This window comes from Athalia rosae, chromosome 1, assembly GCF_917208135.1.
Source record: "Athalia rosae chromosome 1, iyAthRosa1.1, whole genome shotgun sequence".
In the NCBI taxonomy this organism is placed as follows: domain Eukaryota; kingdom Metazoa; phylum Arthropoda; class Insecta; order Hymenoptera; family Athaliidae; genus Athalia; species Athalia rosae.
In genome coordinates, this window is record NC_064026.1 from 6,707,163 (window position 1) to 6,724,113 (window position 16,951).

General features: G+C 42.7%; 1 protein-coding gene across 6 annotated transcripts in view; it reads right to left on the reverse strand.

Annotated features, from left to right (window-relative positions):
- LOC105688046 (furin-like protease 1) overlaps nucleotides 1-5,989 on the reverse strand; it is a 112,258-nt gene extending 106,269 nt beyond the window's left edge. Inside the window, exons 1-2 of one of the 6 annotated variants that reach the window (XM_048657858.1) lie at nucleotides 5,523-5,973; nucleotides 3,394-3,725 (exon numbers count right to left, since the gene is read on the reverse strand). In XM_048657858.1, coding sequence (XP_048513815.1) covers nucleotides 3,394-3,567 — 174 coding nt within the window. In that variant the 5' untranslated portion in view covers nucleotides 3,568-3,725; nucleotides 5,523-5,973. Of the gene's footprint in view, nucleotides 1-3,393 lie in introns of all 6 variants that reach the window. The other 5 variants (XM_048657854.1, XM_048657850.1, XM_048657848.1 and 2 more) reach the window with 5 other exon arrangements.
- Between the last annotated feature and the right edge of the window lie 10,962 nt (nucleotides 5,990-16,951).

Sequence of the window (16,951 nt, forward strand, 5' to 3'; positions counted from 1 at the left end):
CTGTCAGTGAAATAGAAGAACGCGTGGCTCCAGGATGATCTTTTTCTTTTTCCCTCCGACGTATTTTTCGTCTTTGTTTTTGCCTCGTTTTTTATTCTTCGATTATCGGGTTAACAAGAACGATACACGTAGAGAGTGGGTGCAGCGGGTAATACGGACGATGCACGTGGTGACGTAAAGCGATTCTCGTGACTCCGACGTCAGGACTGCAACAACCGCGAGCTGCAAAACTATCAGCATACAGCAAACCGAAGCAGATCGAGTTTTACGACTTGACCGCCAAGGCGAGCAAGTATTTTAAAGGGCAACGGAAAGTCAGCTGCTACTTTACCGCGGTTGCTCGTACAGTGGATATCGCCGTCGCGCGCTTACGATGCGAAAAACTTGGAAGAAAGAATTTTACCACCGTCTGCGGATTTTTATTTATCATGCAATTGCGATCGACGAATCGCTAGGCGAATTCTGGACATCAGCCCCCCTCGCCCCCTTCGCCCCGTGTCGTAGCCGAGGAGGTCCTACTTAGGTTTGTGTAGTTTCGAAAATCGGTGTAATTAACACATTCGTGCTGGTGCGAAATATGAAATAAGGTTTTTATATTCAGAGGCAACCGCGGTCCGACTGACGCAAAAAAATTACATGGAAACTTAAGTACATAGAGTCTGCACCGAGCCGAGACGTATCTATAATTATACGCACCAAAAGTGACGCAATGGCAATGAAAACATTTAATGAAAGAATGAAAAAAGGTAGAAAAGAAGAAAAAAACAAAAAGGGAAAAGGAAAAAGCCGTACGTGCAATAATCGGTATACGTGCCTATGACCGTGTCATGGTTTGATAATAATATCGATATGGAAAGTTGGGAAAAAAAAAAGTTGGAGCCAATAAAATAATCTACACGTAACCGCGGTAAATATATAGGTAGATAGATATATTATATACGGGTTTAGTCGCGGTATCAGCGGTGTGTTTTAGGATATAGTTATTATTGCCTTACGTACTACATCGGTGTACCTATTAGGTGTCAATCTACACAGCTGGAAGTATGTGAGACTGCAGCTTTTGTGTATTATTTATTAGTCATTAACATTGCAAACACATGACGATATGAAAATCGTACGATAATAAGACTTTAATCGTTATTGGAATTTTACCCGAAAATGTTGAATCAGGTTCTCTTCATAACGCCAACTGTGCAATTAATGTCATCGCTATATTTATTTTCCGCGACGATGTAACGTGTAACTCGTATACATGCGTATATATTCGGTCGTCTTCGTAGCTGTTATCGATACGTCTTTACCGATGAAAAAACCAGATTTTATGGCAGTAATTAATCAACACGCGTCGAGATAAAAATAAATAAATAAATTTGATGTCAAAGAACGAAAAAAATTAAAAAAAATTTCATTTATCCAACGGGGCTTCGATCGCCACGGTACACTCGCATGTCATTCGTGCATTGCAGCGACGTCAGTCACTAGGAATTACATCGTTCCTACACATTTCCCATTCGCCATTTCAAATTTCTGTCATTCGCAATTTGTAATTATTTTCGTCGTCTGACCGGGTCGGACCGGGTACATTAGTTCAAAAGTATGAAGGCGAGGGGATGTATTTTCATTCTCATTTATATCGTATGTAATATATAAATTTCATTTATTCATTTCTGTTATTTATTCTTTACCCCTCCCCTCCCTTCACGTTATTCGCCGGGGTGGAGTGGAATGATTTTTTTATCGCGACTCCGTAATATATTTGATAACGCTCTTCCCTTACCGCGTTCCCTGAAATATATATATAGCTTAAATCGGTAAGTTGGGCTCTCTTCACTTTCGGTACAGGCGAAATGGCTCGAACAACGTCGGCAGGGAGCTTCGAACCTGTAGTATGCTTTGCAACACGTGTAAACGACGGTAACAAAGCCTTCCGTCAGCAACCGGCTCCCACAATCAGAGTTCTGTTTAATTAACAACCGCTCCTCGAAATAGTTACAAACCGATGACGTATCACCGCATTATCACCGAAACAAGAATACACGCGGTAATAACCCCATTCGCGAACCAAAAGCCCCGGCATTGTTTACCAGGGCTAAATCAGACCAGATACGTATACGTGCACCTTATGCAAGATGATCGTCATCAATAGGGAGATCCCGCATGAATTCTCGCGCAGCATCGCCAGCTCGGGGTGGTACGGGTATAGCTGTATAGCCAACCCACCACCGTTACGTACATAGAAATCAGCTAACTTACAATTAGTTCGGTGTACCTATTATATCTCATACCGCTGCTGCCGCTGCATCTGCAGCCTGGCGGCTTATGGGTATTTACCATCCACCCCGTCCGAAGTTAGCAGTTTCTATAGCCGACTTGTTAAAAGTTCGAAACCATGCAACTATATAATAACCTCCGCTCGCAGTTTTTGATTTTTCTCGCGTAATTTTCTATCCCCTCACCCCCGCCCCTTTTTTTTTTGTTTTTGTTTTTCGTCATTTTCCGGTCTAACCACCACCTGTTCGTGTACCTGTTTGTGTTGCACGAATTAGACAACTTGCGCATATCAATGTATGGAGAAGTTTGGTTGCGTAAAGCGGCGAAGTGGTGACATAACACAGAGTAGGTATAACGACAAGTGCAGGGACGCACCACCGTTGCCTGCACTCGTTCGCCGTCGACGTGCCTATCCGACGGTTCTTCGCGATATGAATCACATATATTTTTCCATTTTCTTTTCTTTTTCTTTTTTTCCGCCGAGTAGGTAATCGATCGTTAATTCGCAAGGTTTCAGTTACATGATGCGAGAGCATAATGCGTGGCGATAACGCAAGTTTTTTTCTCCTCGTTCAAAAGAGCGGAACTAATTTCGCACATTAGTTAGGAAAAAAAAGAAGCCGAAAAAAAAATCACAAGTAATAGCTACGTCTGGTTTTTGATGTAATAATTTTTCAATTCTGTAAATCGGGTAGAAAAAAAAGGTTGTAAAAAATGAGCGAATAAAATGAAAATCGTATCGCGGAGAGGGTAGAGTCGAAGTATAGACGGAACGCGGTATTAATTTTCTCTCTCATTCGACGTGTTTGCCTTCGACTTTCCCCTATAATTTTCGTCTCATCTGATCGCGCGTCACTCTCCCGGTTTATTATGAAGTCCCTCTCGATTGTCATTGTGCTCAGTCGTTGATTTTGGCCATAATAGCATCGTTCTCCCCTCGTTATAAATAAAGTCGCCATTTTTTTCCTACCATATACTTCATTCATCGGCGAAACGTACCACTCGACGATACGTACGGCGTTTTCGATTAAAAATCGAAATTAGAAAAAAAAAGGAATCGCCGGTGATCAGGGGCGATCGTTTAAACGACGCGTTGCATGCTCGATAATCGTCGATGCTCACCTTGTCCAGATACCGGAATCCATAGTCCTTCGCTACGTCTTTAGCGACTTCCGGACCTCCATCGATGTGAACAGCCCATTGATTCGTGTAACCGTAAACAGCGGGATTGCAAATTATCATCACTAAAACCACCGCGGACGGGATCCACTTCGCACATTTTGTAACAGCACTCATAATGACGACACGAACGAATCGAAAGGTCGTGAGTTCCTCTTATTCAATCTCCTCGGATTCTTTCCACGCCCCTTTCCTTTCCGTCACTGTCGTGTCCGGATTTTTAGCGACCGATTCGGATTCTCGATAATTCGTAAACATCCAACATTCGTACAGCACTAAAAAAAACAAAATTGTAAAAAAATCACCACCGCGCGAATAGAGCCGACGAGTAGTTTTATTCGGTCCAGGAGAACGCGAGAGCGTTTCTCTCCGTTCGACACAACACGTGGGTTCGCCGCCCCTTTTGCCGTACGTCTCCTTTACCAGCGGAGGGATTAGAGGAGGACGGAGATTAACAAGAATGAGAATAAGAACGAGTAAAAACAAAAGGAAAAAAACGGAAACGGGGAATCCTGCGACGCGGACGTAGGTGGAGCGTTGAAAAAAGGAATGAGTAAGCGCACGGGGGAATGCGGACGAAAATCGAGAGGAAAAGAGAGAAGAATATAAACGTATGTGAAACAGCAGCGGGAGAAACGCTGATGTGTATTTCTTTGTGCGGCAATTGGTAAAACGGTATAGGTACGTGCGAATAACCTACCTACCGGAGACGTAAGTATTACTTCGGAGTACTTCCCCGTTTGTATTACCGTATTATTATATTATTTTTCCCCTGCAGTCGAAACTCGTGAATTTCACCACAAAATTTCGTAATATCACGTTGCGATACTTTCTTACGAACGGAGTAGTGTCTCCCTGACTCGTTCAGTTTTACCTCACGTACAACAACAGCGAAAACCCGCTTAAGAATTGGTCGATGATAAAATTTAACACGCGTATTTACAATATCATAATCACTCGATATTTTATCGTCGACACCTTCGCTCGTTAAAAACTTTTTACGTGGTTACCATTTTTATTCCCATTTCCTTTATTAGTCGGGAGTCGGTTTTTTTTTTTTTTTTCAATCGAGGAACATCGATACCCGATCGAACGTTGAAAAAATAATTCAACTCTAATTGCGATAAAATAATTCAACTAAAATCTGGAGGAAATAAAAACAAAATGAAAAAAACGCGAAAACAATGCGAAATCCTAACTACACCAGTAAATGTTATTCCAGTTTCGTTACGGCTTCAAAATCCGATGACGTTTGTTTCTACGAGCACACTTCGTTATGTTCACTGACCAGTGGACGTCATGGCAATGGTCAAGCGGTGCGGGGATCCTTCGAAATAGCCGATGGAACTGTTCGGTTGTATTGAAATAGTGGCCATTTGTGGTAGAGGTCAAGTTCTCTCCCCTCTCCTTCTTTCTTTCCTCTCTTTCTCTCTATCTCTTTCTTTATTAACGTTCGTGAACCGAATGGACGGATAGCCGATGACTGGTTTTCAGGCAAACTATCGCGTCGCAACGAACGTCGATTCTGATTATTCTCCTAGTTGTGACAGCCGGTTGTAATCACTTCGAAGAACGGAATATAGCGTGGTGATTTATCCTCACGTGAGGAACGTGGCTTCTTTTTTTTTTTATTTTTTTTTATTTTTTTCTTTCTACTCCTCGGTAATTATTTATTCTGTTGGGAAGAGTAATCACACTTTATAACGTCATTATGTCATTAAATCGTTGAAACCGACGAGTTCGTTGGGTGAGACAGAAATGACGTTTGGAGGAGGGATCTGGAAAGGATAGAAAAGAAAAAAAAAACGAACAACAGGGAGGAAATAAAAAATAAATATATTAAATCAAGGAAATAAAACGAAACGTTGGTATTAGAGTTATCAAATAACACACGCGTCACGGTACATGGCACCTATGGTCGTGCGGTACACCTGTACGATAAAATACAATGGTATAATATAGAAACACTACATTCGATACGCGAAGCGTATAGTAGATGGAATTTAAAACACTGACTGTCGATTTAAAGTCGACGATCGGACATTTAAATTTTTAAATCCCCCTTTGTATACCTATGTGCGGTGTATTCTCCGAATCGTCGTCTATCTTCCTCTAGAGTTTTGTCCAGTTTTCTTTCACGATATACGTATGTACAGTTTGTGCTTCGATAACTGAACAGACGTTTATTTAATTGCAATAATTTATCAGTTTCATTATATGTACATCGTTTGCTTTACTTCAATTTCTTTTTATACTTCGTTCATTTTATAGTCCGATAATTATCGTCGATTATTTTTGCGTAGAAAAAAATAACGTCGGCAACACACGATTTACCGCCACAGTTTTGTGCGTGAAAAATATAAATACGTGTATATATATATATATATATGTATATACGTATGGAAAAATGAATCGTTCGAATGTACGGGCATACGTCCGCAACGTGATTTCCGAAACGATTCTGCGGGCGAAAACAAACTCCCCACGCTGGCGGAGCACGGCTGACTGGCGGCAGGACCGTTTCGGAGCACGGTCGAGGTTTACTCTCTTCCCCGTCGCGACGCCGCGCCGCCGCCGCCGCCGCCGCCGTCGCTATTCTCCCGCCCGTTGCCCGACGTTCACCGCTCCTCTCGCTCTCCGTCAAACTACGCCCTCGCTCTGCTCTTTCCGCATCTCTACCTACCTCTTTCTCTCTCCAACTCCGCTTCTGATCCTCCGAGTCTCGCCGGGCAACGAGCCACCGCGATGCCCGGAGTATTTACATGTGTACACGACGTGTGTATATACGTACACGTAGACGTACGAGTACCGCGAGGAGAACACCTAGCCGCGTGTGCTCTTCGTGTGCGAGGATGGGACGCGAATATGTGTTGGATTTTCTCTCTTTGCCATCGGTTTGTAAGAGACGACGGTCTCTCCCGCACTCTCCCACGCGTAGCGGACGACAGGACAGAGTCTTCGCTCTCTCTCGCCACCCCCGCATGCGGTACACCTTTTCAGACGGCGTTACGCCGATGGAACGTACTCGCGCTATACACGCGTTGTATCCCGATAGCCATCGCACACGTACACTCGCGCGCATCACAAACGCTGTGCGTGTACTTTGGTTTTTTTTTTTTGTTTTTTTTTCTAGTGCGCGGTGGACATGTATTTAATATTTACTACATCGTGTGTAGTAACACGCAACGTACGAAGCGTAAACCAGCGACTGTAAGAATCCCGATAATACAATAGAAGGATAGCAAAACGCCACCGCGCATTCCGATGGACTTGCGGCCTTTCATTTCCCTATTCTTTGTTTCACGGAGTTCCGAGTCGTCCACGTTCGTCTCTCTGTGCATACTTTGCGTTTCGATTAGCTGCCTGGCGCACGTCGCACGCTCCAGAGTAGAAGAAACAAAAATGCATTCCTCGCTACGAGCGGCTTTCCTTTCGTTTCGATACCGATCTTCGTCGCAAACGAAAAAAAAAACAAAAACAATGAAAAAACAATGAAAAATTTCGCGCGAAATAAGGGAAGATGGTCCGCAGAGGGCGAGAACGATTTGGCAAGAACCGTTCCACTTACCCGCGTATATCTTATGTATATTGGAGCGAACCAACGTCACGGTGATAACGATTTGTTTATGTAACACGATCACACTAATTCACGGGGGCAAAGGCTGACGAACTGAACCCCGCTAAGATAATAACCCACAGGACATGTAGCGTACACGCCGAACGGTTATTCTTTTTTACATCGCCGATGGTGCACACGCATATGTATGTACGGTATATACATATAGCGGCGAATTATTAATCCCTCGTCATTATGATACCGACAATCAACCACCACCACCACCAGCACCAGCAGCATCGCCACCCCATTTCATGCGCGTCCGTAACTACATAGCACCATATTCATGACGGGTACGGGTGCTGCACGGACGAATACGGAATAATGCTGTGCGGAGTGTTCCGTTGTTTACAGTACGAGGTACCGTACCGCGACGAGTGTAACGATTATGGGTCACCTGCTGCAGCTTTTCAAATTACTCGTATTTCGCGCTCCCGTACGACGCGATTACGCCCCGCGATTACAGCTCATAGCTTTTTGATCGTTGTCGGATATTCGCGACAATTCGAACGTTGCACGGATTGATGCCGTTTATCCGTTCCCGTATACCTCCTACCTGGGGGTACGCGCGGCGATGAAACATTTTCACGTCCACGCTCGTGTATTTTTTTCTCACAATCGGTCAGATCGCCGTGTATTTCGATATTTTTAGGCGCTCGCCTCTCCGCTCGATTTTTTGGGTTGAAAAAAAAGCAGCGAACTTCTGCGTAATTTTAACAACGAATTTCGCCCGCAGCGGTGTAGGGTGTACATATACGCGTACGTACGTGCGTACATGTGCGAAACGGAGCTATAACTTATGCATTGGCAGAGGATTATAACAGGTAGGTGTGGGTGTGTATGTGTGGGCGGTATATGTACGATGTGGTTATGTAGGACTTGCACCTATATATATATATATACTTTCCTTCGACGAAACAAGTTTACTCGTGAATCTCGGTGGACCAGGAACACCAGATGGAATAAGTTAACGGTTAGAAAAGTTTCGCGTTCTAATTCCGCGAGCGGTGCTGGTCCATTTGAGAAAAATTTTTGTTCAAAGTTTGACAAGTAGCTGTACGAGATATGGGTAATCTAGCCGCTGACCCCGAAGTATATCTCGGATCGTTGATTCGCGTGCGACGCGCTACGCCCGATTATTCGAACGACGAGTATCTAGGCCCGTTTGTCGGACGAACGCGAAATTTTTCCGATAAAGGTAAAAAAAAAAAAGAAGAAAAATCGACAAAGCGTAGATTTGAGAAAATTTCACCCGTTCGGATCATTTGTTAATTATTCCTTTTCGGACGAGAAGTACGGCTGGCCCGCGAAAAAAATATTCATCTCTCGTCCTTTCGATGGGATTATCGAAAATCTACGCACGTGTCTCTCATTCGCGAATGTGCAGTAAAAATACGTTCGACTTTTCCCCGCAATATACATACATCGGTATCCGTTGTCCGTTATCCAGATAATATTTGCTCGTGTGAATGAGTTTGAACTTTGCCACCCCGCGCACAACGGATCAAAACCGATCGCGATAAAGTAAACTATTTTACGAAGAATTATCATCACGATTTTTTTGCTGCCGTCGTCCCGACCTGATTATTGCAGCTGCAGTGAAACGTTATCGCGTACGCCGGGGTGGTGACATCAATTTTTTCTCTTCTTTGTGTTTTATTTTCGTTTCCCGCTCAACGTCACGTATTTTCACGCTATTAATCATTAATCCAGCTACGCACATATTTGCCGATTGGAATTCCCCGCGCGGTAGCTGTAATTCCCTTTTTCTGATAATTCCGTTCGCGTTACCGCGTTCACGACGAACATTCGAATGCGATGGCGGCGCAGATATACATCGTCGGGTTTTTAGAGTCATGAGTCACGACGTCGATGCTACCCGGTAGAGCTATAGCTGCATTTCGACGATCAAATATTTATCGAGATATACGAACATTTCCTAAGATCTTTCGCATGCACGAGTCGCAGCTTAGGGATGATGCGACGCGGCGGGCGGGCTGCAATTTCTCAGCTCGTTCACCGTCGCGTCGTCGAACGGAATGCGGCAGGCTATGCGGGCGTCTTACGACCTTTTCCTTCGAATTTTTCGATACGGAAATTTCGCGTCCGCGAGAACAACCGACACCGTTCTTGTTCCCCGGCACATGAACCCCCCGATGCCAATTTTGTTGGATTTTTTTGTCGAAACGAACGTCGTGAAAAAATTTCTAAACGGACGAGCAGATTTACGAAAGGAACAAAAAAAAGTCGAATAAAAAGGATGACAAGTATTTCTCACCCCGTCATTTGGCTATCGGAACATATTCCCGCGATAAAATAATTTCGCCCGTCCATAACATAGGGAGCCATCAATTACCCTTCACCCTTAGAAAACGAAGGAGCTGAGGCTGGAAGTGGTGCTAGATAGGGAGAGGGAGGTACGATCTGGAACAAAGATATGAAATATAGGGCTAAACTGACGTCGTATTGCAGCACCTTTCTGCGGGAAATTATTGTCGTTACGACGGTAGAAAACCAATTAAAAAAAAAATGAAATAAAAATAAAATTAAAGATTCTTTTATTTTCCGAACAATCGATCGATCGGGAATAACATTATACGTTGCACGGAGATAATTGTGGTCCGGATCTCGAATTGAATCGAGTCTCTGGTTTTGAAAATAGAAAAAAAAAAAAAAAAAAACACCCGTTACCTGCAGAGATAAAAATTCGAATACAACTCACCTATACTCTCAGCGTCTCGTTTTTAATTCGTGCGAGATAACGAATTCCCACTAATTTATGTATAATACGTCGATATCGACGAACGAGATACTTCGGGTGTTCCTACACGGCTTCGGGAAATAAGCATAATATTCGTAATTATCGACCCACGCGCAAAGAGGATAAGACACTGGTCACCCATTAACGCGATATAATTAGCGCGTCGTTAGATAAATGTTATTTCGTAAGCGCGAAATACACACGCGCTGTCGAAAACAAACATATCTTCGGAGTACGAGAATTAGTTGAAAACAACTAGATAAAAAAACCGAAGAAAAGAAAAAAAAAACATAACAGCCTTCGATAATGTCGTTCAATTATCACCGTGCAAGAGGGCGATAAATGATAATTCACACATATTCGCAGCGAACGAGTTTCCTCAAATTTTTTCGGCACCGCAATTTACCGTTTTTAGGTATAAAAAAACCAGCTAACTGGACATTCGGTTGCTAGCAGCTAGTCAACGAAGGAGCTGGAAATAAATTGTTTATCGAATGATCGCGCCCAGTCGATAATTCCACGTCGGGTTTCGGCCGTGAAATTAACGCACGGCGATTAACAGTCGTTCGGCGACGGTAGTGAGTTACGGGATAAGCACGTATGTAAGGCAATTAAAAATGTTATCAAGCGATTGCAGAAGTGCGATTCGGAGGCTAACAAATGCTCGGCTTCGTACCTCATTGTCAGCTGCACGAACTAATTTTATATGCGGTAAAACGTTGCACGCGTATACATATGTATGTATGTATTACGAACGAGTAATGTACCCTTTGAAAAATTTAAACTCAACTTCTGCATATCGCTTTGAAAAAATGAAAGAACAGATTTATGCTGCACTTTCTTTAGTTTTACGCCCTTGTGGCAAAAACAAGAGAAAAAAAAAAAAAAAATGAAGAGAGAACGAGAGAACGCAAAAAAAGAATATTTCATGAAGGGTGGCACGCGATATACAACGCAAGAAAATGAATGTCCTTCGCTTATCTCGCTCAGAGTCTAGTGAAATGTTGGTGTATTTTTTCTGCCACCGCTTTTCTTTTCTTCATCTTTCGGTAGTTTATCTTTTCTTCTTCTTTTTTTTTTTTTTTTCTTTCCAGTCCTCTTTTTATTTCCCGATTCCTCGGTTATCGAAACGGAATAACGTACAACGTGGGCGAAAATTGATCCGCGATTAACCCCGATCACTACTTTGGGTATCATCTCACTTGTTGTTACCCCTTAACTTAACATCGTAATCAACTTTTAGCCGGAAGACGGATAAAGGCGAGATTCTATGTCCTCATGGACTTTAACAACCGCACGTAATCTATATACTACCCTTACCTTGGCCCCGTTGGCCGAACGTTCTCGGAGAGAAGCGACCCGGGGAGAGAAAATAAATCCGTAGGAGTAGCGGTGGATTCGATCGTCGTCGGCGAGTTGGCTGAAATCCTTTAATTCTGGCAAGAGTGAATTTCCGAATCGGGATGACCTGATTCGCGCTTCGCTCCAAATATTCGCTCGAGTGCAGTTATAACTACAGCTCGACGGTGGAAAAGCTGAGAGAAAAAGCACCTAGTAGACCCGTTGCCTTGCGCTTCAACTCCACCGGCAGCTGGGCAACGGTTCCCTCGTTTTTATACCCTCCTAAATGAAAAAGAATGCTTATAAAGTCCTCTTCCCCCGGAGGACCGAAATACACACACCGGATATAAATACCGAAATATTCTCTAAACAAGAAGCAGAAAAATAGCTGGATTCCGGAACACCTGCGCTTCCATTATCGCCGCACACCCCCGTGATATATACGAAAGGCTTGAAACTTTTATTTCACGAATTGTCTGGATGAATTTTGACGAAAAAAAAAGTGCTTAACACCGCTCAGCAAACCTATCTTTAAAAAATATAACAGCAGAGGAGAATTCTCATCCGAGGTACGTTCCCCCTTTTTTTTTTTTTTTTTGTTCTCCCTCTGCTGAACATCGTCCGACTGGAGAGAAAATAATGGAATCATCGAGAAAGAGGGTGTCAAAGACGGTAGGGAGTTTAATTGTCGCAAATTCTAGAAGACGGAATCTACAGCTCGAGTTACATCTAGATTCCGATGATATTTAACTATTTCTCGAAGATTTCTCGTAGTGTGAGACGCCGTTTGATTTTCTTCTGATCGTGAGCCACTTTAACAGGGAAATGCTATCCGGCAAAGAAAAGAGGAAAACGGGGATAAGGGCGAGGACGACGAAGACGAAGACGAAGACGTTCCATCCACCCATCAGACACGCTCGGTATACGTAACAGTTGAAGTACTTTGAATAAGCAACCGGCAAAGCATCGCGGGAAAACAGGCGCAATTATTATGATTATTTCTGTTATTATACGACTTTCCGCCGCCACCGTACTATATAACATCGTTAACAATTTCTTACCGGAGTTGAAACTCTCGGATTAGGCCATCCACTTCGCGTCTTTAAGTCTTATAGGTATGTACGAAAACTTAGCCTCGAGGCTTCCGGGTTATTTTTCAAAAGCTCGTATATCCACGTACATTCGCCCTTATATATACATACCGTTAAGAAATAATGTGTATAAATATGGGAAAAAAAAATTAATGTCACTGCCTTGATTTTTTTAAGGGTCGATTTGCATTCGCGCAACGCAAGAGAAAAGTATAAAACGAGGGAGGTCGAAAAATTGGCGTTATAAAAATGTAAAAATGCAAACGAGTGATCGCATCGGAAAATTCGATATAAATCGCGCGGAATTGTACGTGCCAGAATGACAGGAAAATCGAACCGTCGAAACACTTGAAAATTTCGAAAACTTCGAGTCTCAACGTCAGCTATTTCGAAATCGGTTTCGAATCGCATTTTTCGAGGAAAAGAGAATGGCTCTTCGAATTCCTTGGCGCAGCCCGACTTCACCTCGTGGAAACTACAAAGTCCCGAATCTCTAGAAATTCGGGAAACCCGAAAAAATCTTGAGAATATTTCTTCGTACAATACGAGATATCGCCATACGCCGAAATAAACCGTATATAGAATTGTAACGCGATGAATGGAAAGAGTTTATTCCACAGAAGCAATAAAGGAATAATGTTTTATCTCGCAGTTTCTGACGGTATATGTAAACTACGGCTGCGTGTAGTGTGTACGTACCTACTGAAATATGAAGCCGGAAATGCGCTCTTCGATTTGAATAAAATGATAGAAAATGTCCCGCATGAATGGCGAACCAAGTGCAGCAATAGAAAACAGAAATCCCTGCAGGAATATATCGTGACCCGTACAGCTGGAAATACCGTTCATTTTTTCCATTTCATTCCGCACCTCAGATCTAACATTCCATTTACTTTTTATATCGAGCGGACGCTGTGCGCCGAAGACGCGGAGGCTCAAAAATAATAACGTCACTCCGAATTGCTCACAGGTTGGCCATAGAATTCGATGCTTCATTCGCACTCGATTATTTCCCGATGAAATAAACCCCTCAGCACTTCACCGTTATTTTCGGGTAAAAAATTTTTCGAAACGCCGTGCGGATCGGAGATGAGAAATGAGTTGATGTATAATTTTAGGTAATATCGTAGCCACAGTGGAATGAAGCGAGCTGTGCAGAGCGTAACCGCATGTAGCCAGAGCTCTGTAACGTATACACGTACAGTATAAGGCTTATGATGTATCTGAAGCAAGTTTTTCTAGTTTTTTTATTTCATTTTTTTTTTTTTTGAAGGCTGCCTCAGAATTCCGAGTACGTTGCAAATTTATGCGGTTTGATGTTGCGGGTATTTCCCGAATTTTCATTCGCGGTCCACTCTCGGCGCGTTATGCATATATACCTATACTAAGCCCTGCACCGGTGATTAATTAGGAACTGTGTAACGAGTATGGCCGTGCATAATGCCATCACCCGTCACACGAACTGTTCTCATCGGACATTCGTAAGTCGCAAGCACGCGAGATTGGTTTCGAAATTCGAGAAAAAAGCTCGTTCGTTTCACACTCTTTTCCAACTTTGTCTTCCTTTTCATTTTCTTTTTTCTCCATTTCTTTGATTACTGAAAAGTAACGAGAAGCACTAAATTCAAGGAGACGGAGGCGCAAGTGCTAATTTCTCACATTCGAGTACATCGCGGAGCGCGGGGTATAATAATGCATTCGCGATGTAATCCGATAGGAGAGAAAAAACGAAAGGTGAACAAAAAAAAATGCACAACGATCACGATGCAACGGACCGCTAATCGAATGTCCCCCAACCGAAACGGACTGATTCATTAGCCCCATTTAACGAAATGTATATACTAATACAGATGTATCAAACCTATCCGGTCTGTGTGCACCCGTCGTAACTTCATGTCGCGTGACGGATGGCAGATTTGTTCGGAAATCATATAGAGCGTCCACTTTGCGGTGAGTAGAAAACGGACGGGATATAGATGAAAATAAAACGAAACGAAATGGAAATGAAGAAAAAGAAGAACTGCGGATTCGCCCTGTGCACAAATTTTTGTTACGTTATATTCGGATGGGTTCTATACATGGACCAGAATTTCGAACTCGCCATCCCGCAGACGAATTACTCCTTCGTCTGCAATAGTTACGCTGTATTGACGGATTTCGAAGAATATAAAAAAATCGTTTTCTCCGCATAGCCTTAGCTTCGATGTTTCGGGAACGTCTCCGACTAATTACATTCACGTCGTAGCATTGATTTATGAAATTCGTCACGTGTCACTGCAGCACGACGCCATTAGAATATATATTCGTGCGTTCGAGTATACGTACGTACGGAAATACGTCCGTGTAACGTATATTACAACTCGTACACGGATGATTGATAGATCGTTTTCTCATCAAGCGTACCGAAAATTTTCGGCTCTTAGATCTCCGCGGGAATCATCGCTCGCGCATCGCCGAGTAAGTGGATGAAGAAATTTTTCTCTTCACTCTTTTTTCTTTTAATTTTTTTTTTTTTTTCTTTTCACACATCATTTCTATACCCGCAAGTACGTTCACGTATCGAGTGAACGCGAGCTGCCGACGCATCTATTATTATCATATATTATAGGTGCATACGCGTAGATTGGACGTTAAGAGAACTCTGTAGCATAACGCGCGGACCACCCATTTATCCGACTTGTCTGTCCAGCTGTCGCCGCGGGTTGCCGGTAACGACTTTTGAATAGAGATTTGATAACCTCGCTCCAAATAGTTTACATTCACCTCTGAATAATGCGGATGAAAAAAACTTCTTTTTACCCTTTGTTTTTTTTTTTTTGTTTTTTACACCGTTGATTTTTATAAACCGATCGATTTTTTTTAGCTGCGCAAATTCCGAGGGCTTGAGGCGAATCGCGTAACGTATAATACAAGGAACTGCAACTCGGAGGTACTGTACGGACTTTTGAAGCTTTCGCGGGAGCTAGAGGGCAGAAAACTGATCATAGCTACTTCATATTTGAGTTACGTGTAGTTGAAACGTCAGTTGAAGTTGGAGTTTTAATTACGGCCATCGTCAAATACCGTTTTATAACATGTAACTGTTTGCATTCACCCAAAACTTTAGCAGTTACCGAGCAATTAACAATCGGTCATTAATGCGAAACGATGCCTCTGTGCTTCATTGCGCACGATTATATTCGTTTTTCGCCGGGCATCGCGCCGGTACGCGTACATAAATTTCCAACGTTCTACGGACGATACGTGTATTGTCCGTGGGGTGAAAATTGGATGATTAATGACGCGGAAATCGAAATGCGAACCAGGCATACCTGCGCACCACCCGCGCAACTCGATTCCTCGCGATACTAATTACCAGGTAATCAGCTCGCTGTAACACGGTCGTTATTAACTTAACCACGTCAAACTGTTTCGCGCATTCGTTGAAGTCATTTTTCAGGGCACTTCGATAAGCGCGAGTCTCGATTATTATTATCATCATTATTATTATCATCATTATTATTATTATCATACATTCACATGTATTTTTGATACGGAAAACTGCGTAACGAGACAAAGAACCGAACATTTTTTTTATTCACTTCGTTAACTTGAGAGCGGCGCCGGCGAGGACGAGAAACAATGGTCGTAAGCATGTGCAATTACCGTTTGTTTAACAATTAGAAAGAGAGAGAGAGAAAAAAAAAAGAAGAAAAATTGCATAAAATAACAAGCAGCCGAGTGAGGAAAAAAGATGTAAAAAAATTCATCAAATAATTCGCTGCAATTCGTAACAACAGGCGAATTTCGCTTTGCTCTATACGCCGTTTCGTGAAAGAGGAGAAAATATATATTGGTCGTTACTTCGCAAAGTTGTAAAATGAAAGAGGAAAAGCTCGTGTCATTTTGAACGGCGAGGTAAATTATTTCACTGGGGTATGGGGGGGTGTGTGTATCTGCTGGATAATCCACATGGTCGTCGTCATCGTCGTCGACGGCGGGGTAAAAGCGAACGCGGAAGGTTGAACGATGTGGCACACGAGCGTACGCGTACACCTATACCTATATACACACGTAAGCCCGTGTCATGCAGACGTTCAGCCAGTAATGAAGTTTTTTCATGAATAAAAGATATGTTCTCCATTTGTATAGATAAAAACGTGAAATCTTGTGATTTCCGTAAAATGGTAAAACCCTTTTTCATTCCGTATTTACCTGCAAACACATAACGTATAAATGCCTGTGGTGGAGTTACGAAATTATTATTTCGAAGTCTTGAGATGGAAATTATCTAAATTTTGACGAACTACCGCGAAAAAAAAGATGTTGATTCTTGACCCAAAAATCAACGTCGAAAAAAATTCAAGCCTACGGTATCTAGATTGTTGCGATAATGGAGGGAAAAAATTAAATTCTTTTGAAAATTTTTAATGGAAATAAAGGAAACCCGGTGATGACAATAGAGCTTTCCGGCATGGGATATAAACTCCGAAATCCCTTAGTGGTGAAACAAAAGCAGACGGTCGGATTTTACTTGAAAGAAAAAAGCAAATAAAGCAACAAAAAAAGAACCACGGACCCGGCGGGTCCGGATACGCGCCCTTAACGTGTATATATATACCGAATTGAATAGCCACCCGGGGAATCGTCGGCTTTCGGTGGTCAACGCGTGCACTCCTTGCGGTTAAATCCCAAGTGACTCTGTTCCGTTTT